The 5588-nt window shown below is 43.2% G+C and overlaps 1 protein-coding gene across 1 annotated transcript; it reads left to right on the top strand.

The window, feature by feature from the left end:
* The first annotated feature begins 737 nt into the window (after positions 1-737).
* On the top strand, positions 738-3193 carry LOC147641738 (indole-3-acetic acid-amido synthetase GH3.5-like). The gene is made up of 4 exons (XM_086799003.1): positions 738-1213; positions 1311-1412; positions 1520-2346; positions 2455-3193. The coding sequence occupies exons 1-4, from the start codon at positions 876-878 to the stop codon at positions 3042-3044; spliced, it is 1857 nt and encodes a 618-aa protein (XP_086655129.1). The 5' UTR covers positions 738-875; the 3' UTR covers positions 3045-3193.
* The last annotated feature ends 2395 nt before the right edge of the window (positions 3194-5588 follow it).

The following is a 5588-nucleotide window of genomic DNA, read 5'->3' as shown; positions in this document are numbered from 1 at the left end:
GACGGCGAATGCCATGTTGTTGCCTGCTTTCGGTTGGTAATTTGGGCAGGACTGTCATCTAGCGACGTGTCGACTCTCGAGGCTTAGCTTGCCTTGTTCAAACTTCAGGCTACCTCAAGAAAAGTCTCGAGCTGGCTCCCTCGTGCATGACTGCATGGAAGTTGAAATTCAATACAGTAAAGCCTTGCAGTCACGACACTATTGTTCAGCCCACCTGTAACCTAGTTTACAGTGTAATTTTCTTGGTTTTCTGAGTTGAAATTTGTACATTTTAGTTATAAATCTCTATATTTATACAATTTGCTGTGATTTTCAAATGTAAATCCCAATTAAACCTACTCATTTTAAAGGTTGAAAAAAAACCACCAGTGATTCAACCCATTATCTAGAGTCTTGTTTTTTTTTTTTTGTTTTTTGTTTTTGTCATGGAAGACTAGTCTATCGATGACTCCAAAGATACTAGTACTAGAAGCTCAACAGAGGCCTAACAATTGGCCATTTCCAATTGCCAGGAAAACGTACGCGTTGTCGGTTCATCAGGGTGACAAGAGCCGGGTTCTCTCCGTCCGTTGTCGCTCGCTGCCTGCTTCACACCCTACACATAGATAACGACCCCTGGCCCTGTGCAGACGTACCGCGCCTTTCATCCGGCTGCCCCAATTAGTTGTGGCCTTCACTCGCAGACTTTCTCTATAAATACTTACTAAACCTGCAATATTCATACAACTAGCATCTTCTCTCTAGCAGCTCTAGCTTTCCACATACTAAGGCGATCCAGCCCTACATCGTTCACACGCACTTGCAGCCTGCACAATCTCAACACCACTCGTACCAGACATTTCCTGTGCCCGGCCTTCTTGCAATCGTCAAGAAAGATGGCTCAAGCTGACCTCCCCGAATCCACGGCCTCTACCATAGTGAATTCGAAGGCCATTCAGCCCAGCAAAGATCAGGAATCTCTCGACCTCATCGAGAGCCTTACCCTTCACGCAGACAGTGTGCAAGTGGAGACTCTCTCCGCCATACTCAAGAGGAACGCGCGCACAGAATACCTTCAGAGGTTCGGCCTCGACGGAAGGACTGATCGTGAGAGCTTCAAGGCGCTGCTCCCTGTAATCATGTACGAGGATCTTCAGCCCGAGATTCAACGCATAGCCAACGGGGATACATCACCTATACTCTCAGCCTACCCAGTTTCCGAGTTCCTCACCAGGTGCGGAGTTTACACTGAGTCCTTTGTTGTAATTGGTTGTTTTGAAGCTGTGACCAGAAAGAAGCACGCAATTATTGATGTTGCGTCTTGCATGCAGCTCTGGCACCTCTGCGGGAGAACGCAAGTTGATGCCAACGATACATGACGAATTTGAAAGGCGTTGCCTCCTCTACAGCTTTCTGATGCCCATCATGAACCAGTAAGGACTTGCTCAGTTCAAGTTAACATAATATACAAATTTTCTGCTATGTTGTAAGGCACACACAGTTCGTGAATCCGTTTCTAATCCACGCGCAATCGTCTCAGGTATGTTCCGGACCTGGATAAGGGGAAAGGCATGTACTTCTACTTCATCAAGTCAGAGGTGAAGACTCCGGGGGGCTTGCTCGCTCGTCCTGTTCTCACAAGCTACTACAAGAGCCACTGGTTCACAGAACGTCCATACGATCCTTACAGTGTGTACACGAGTCCTAACGAGACTGTGCTATGCCCGGACCCTTATCAGAGCATGTACTGCCAGATGCTGTGCGGGCTGCTGCAGCGGGCGGACGTGCTGAGGATGGGCGCCGTCTTTGCATCGGGCTTCCTCCGGGCCATCCACTTCCTAGAGGACCATTGGGCTCAGCTCTGCCATGACATTCGCACAGGCCAACTGAGCGACGCCATCACGGATGAGCCCGCCAGAAACGCCGTATGGAAACTGCTTAACTCCACGGGTCCCAACCCGGAGCTGGCGGATACTATCGCCCATGTCTGCGCCAGCTGCGAAGAGAAATCCAACTGGAAAGGGGTCATTCTACGCCTCTGGCCCCGCACCAAGTACATTGACGTCATCGTGACGGGTGCCATGGCGCAGTACATCCCCACCCTTGATTTCTACAGTGGTGGCCTCCCCCTCGTCTGCACCATGTATGCCTCTTCCGAATGCTACTTCGGCGTCAACCTCAACCCCCTTTGCAAACCTTCCGATGTTTCCTACACCCTCGTCCCCAACATGGCTTACTTCGAGTTTATCCCGGTAGTTACCCGCACCTTGAATACTCCCCAGCATATCAGCGGTTCAGATTATCTCGTGGAGCTTGTCGATGTTCAAGTCGGCCAAGAATACGAGCTTGTGGTTACTACATATGCAGGTGAGATGAATTGTAGAGCCCTTGCACTATGTCACTTGCTTTCTGGCTCACTCTTAGAACCCTCTTTTTGAGTACATATGCTGATCACTGGCGCCCTTCTTGCTCCAGGCCTCTATCGTTACAGGGTGGGGGACATTCTTCGTGTCACCGGATTTCACAACAACGCTCCACAATTCCAATTCGTTTGCCGGAAAAACGTTGCCCTCAGCATCGATTCCGACAAGACGGATGAAGACACGCTTCATCGGGCTATCGAAGCGGCAACGACCATGCATCTAGACCAAAACCTTGCTAGGCTGATGGAATACACCAGCTTCGCAGACCTCTCCAGAATTCCGGGTCACTATGTTCTCTTCTGGGAGGTGCAGTTTCATTGCGCAGATCAAGTAGCTGACTCTATTCAGGACATACTCGAGAAGTGCTGCCTTACCATTGAGGAAAACCTGGACACTGTGTACCGTCAAGGCCGTGCCTCTGACAAGTCTATCGGACCCCTTGAGATTAGACTTGTAAGACTCGGTACGTTTGATCACCTCATGGACTATTGCTTGAGTAGGGGAGCGTCCATTAATCAATACAAGGCTCCACGCTGCGTCAAGTCTGTTGCCATAGTCGAACTCATGAATGCCAGAGTGATAGGAAGCTATTTCAGTCCTCGTTGCCCTTCATGGTTCCCGGGAGGACGCCAATCCGTTTAACTCAGGGTTTGGGAAGTGATAGATTCAGCTTAGCCTACTCATTTTTTGAAAGCTGTCTGAAGTTGTACGGAGAACGAAGAATACCTCCTCAAAATTCTTTCTTAAGTTTTAGTTATAAGTTAATAAAAAATCTTCAGTTTTAGTTATAAGTTAAAGTGTGTGAAGAAAATGTTTGTTCAAAATTATAATTTATGCTCCATAAAATATAGTTTCCACACGTTTAATACAATACATAGGGCATGTAGTGATATTAGGTAGCGATTGAAAAAATCAATATAGAAGTAGCAAAGCACCTGTTTTTAGCTACGTTTGTTAAAAATAACATATTCAACATATAGCATTGCTAGAGAATATGGGTGCCAAATTTTTTTGTTTTGGGATTAATTGATTTGTTGAGGTGGTATAACTTTAGGAGTGAGAAATGAAGTGACCTTAGTGTCTAAGGTGTGGAGATGCGACGCAATTTTTTTTCTAATTCTCAAGTTTGTCTCGATCTTTCTTAATCCCCTCAAATAAAAAAAGGAGAGATGATGTCGCCATTTTGAGGTTGTGGCCTCCAATCCGTGAGAGAGAAAGCGATTCGCCTTATATGCAATGTTGTTTGTGAGAGAGAGCATCCGATGGTTGTAAAAAAATAAAATCAAAAGCTTGGCTCTGAATCAGACAGAGATAAAGTATGTGAAGCAAACGAAGAGTTTAAAAAAATTTCTGACTATGCGTGTTTTAACGTTAGCATATGATTTGATGGTCATTTTTTAATTAAAAAAATTAGAAGCTTGGCTTTGAATTAGATGGAGAGTTAAAAAAAAATCGAAACCTTGACGTCCGTGCGTGTTTTAACATTAGCATATGATTTTGAACTTTAGAACATTAATTAATTAATTGAGCTCCTTAACGTTAGCATATGATTTTGGACTTTAGAACATTAATCACTACTACAAGAGAATTATTGTTTTCGACGCTTAGTTTCCACCATGTTTGAAATATCGGGGGCACGCAAGATCTGGAAAGATTTTGCATTTCAATGAAAGATAGTGATCGTCGAAATTAGCATCGAAAAGAACGTCGAAATATCCGTCGAAAATAGCGTGGAAATTTTATTTTTTTGACTCTTATTTCCACGCTATTTCCCACGTATTTTTCGATGCTTTTTTCCACTCTTATTTCGACGCTTTTTTTGACGCTTATTTCAACACATATATCGACGGCACAGGTTTTTACAGTAAAACAAAACCTCTCTTTTTTTTACGTTTTTTCTCGTGCGCGTGTGTTTTGCTTGCTTCCTCACCAGGCATGCCTCATTTTCCCTCACTCCCATCTCCTCTTAGTTACATGTACATGTGATGTAAAATGTATGTGTGTGTAATTATAAGTTTTTTTTTTTTTGCTTTCTCATTTGTTTTGCAGGTTCTTTCTCTCTCCCAAGCTCTTCTCCACCTCCTTGTTTGCCCCTCTCCTCTCCTCTCCTTGATAAATTGGTGTGTGTGTGTTGAAGGATAAACCTCCTTGTGTATCCATGCTATTCACACTTTTAGGGTTTTGTATTACTAATTCTTTTCTCAACTTTTTGTTTTGTTTTGTAGGTCTTCTAATCTTCTCTTTCAACTTCACCAAAAAGAGGTAAATTTTTTTCTCTCTTTCCTCTCTTTTCGATTTTGTATGTATGCATTAGGTTCTTAGGGCTTTTGTATGTATGCATTACTAATCCTTTCCTCACCCTTTTGCTGGTTTTTTAGGTCTTCTAATCTTCTCTTTCAACGTCACCAAAAAGAGGTAAGCGCTTTCCTCTCTTTCCTATCTTTTTATCCTCTCTTTTCTCTATTTTTATCTACCAAAAAGAGGGGTTTTGTTGTGTAGGTCCTCTATACATAGAGCTTAATGCACATGCATTGAGCTCTAATCATAGAGCTTAATCTATGCATCAAGCTCTATTCGTATAGCTTAATGCATAGATTAAGCTCTATGCTTGCATTCAAAATGCATAGAGATATATGCATAGATTAAGCTCTATGCATGCATTAAGCTCTATCTATGCATGCATTAAGCTCCATGCATACCTTAAGCTCTAAATAGCTATGCATGCATTAAGCTCTATGCATAGAGCTTAATTCATGCATAGAGCTTAATCTATGCATGCATCAAGCTCTATGCATGCATAGAGCTTAATCTATGCATGCATTAAGCTCTATGCATGCATGCTTAATGCATAGTGCCAGGGTACGGTTTAGTTTAAGATAGCGTGGCTTGCATAGTGCTTTATGCATAAGCCTCATGCATAATGCTTTATGCATATGCTTTATGTATAAGGCCTCATGCATAGCTTTATGCACAAGGCCTTATGCATGCTTTATGCATAAGCTTTAGCATAGCTTGCATAGCGGCATAGTTTGCATAAGGCTTACATAAGCTTTAGCATAGCTTACATAAGCTTTGGTATGTATGCATTACCAATTCTTTCGTCACCCTTTTGTTGGTTTTGTAGGTCCTCTAATCCTCTCTTTCAACATCATGAAAAAGAAGTAAGTGCTTTCTATCTTTCCTCTA

Source organism: Cibotium barometz, chromosome 1 (genome assembly GCF_041138505.1).
Source record: "Cibotium barometz isolate CiBa-2024 chromosome 1, ASM4113850v1, whole genome shotgun sequence".
In the NCBI taxonomy this organism is placed as follows: domain Eukaryota; kingdom Viridiplantae; phylum Streptophyta; class Polypodiopsida; order Cyatheales; family Cibotiaceae; genus Cibotium; species Cibotium barometz.
This window is presented reverse-complemented; position numbering and strand designations above follow the sequence as displayed.

Bases quoted from the DNA above. Each gene is read 5' to 3' on its own strand.
- LOC147641738 (XM_086799003.1), top strand. From the start codon at position 876: ATGGCTCAAGCTGACCTCCCCGAATCCACGGCCTCTACCATAGTGAAT. The intron at 1,214-1,310 runs GTGCGGAGTTTA...TCTTGCATGCAG, and splicing joins GTTTCCGAGTTCCTCACCAG to CTCTGGCACCTCTGCGGGAG. The intron at 2,347-2,454 runs GTGAGATGAATT...TTCTTGCTCCAG, and splicing joins TGTGGTTACTACATATGCAG to GCCTCTATCGTTACAGGGTG.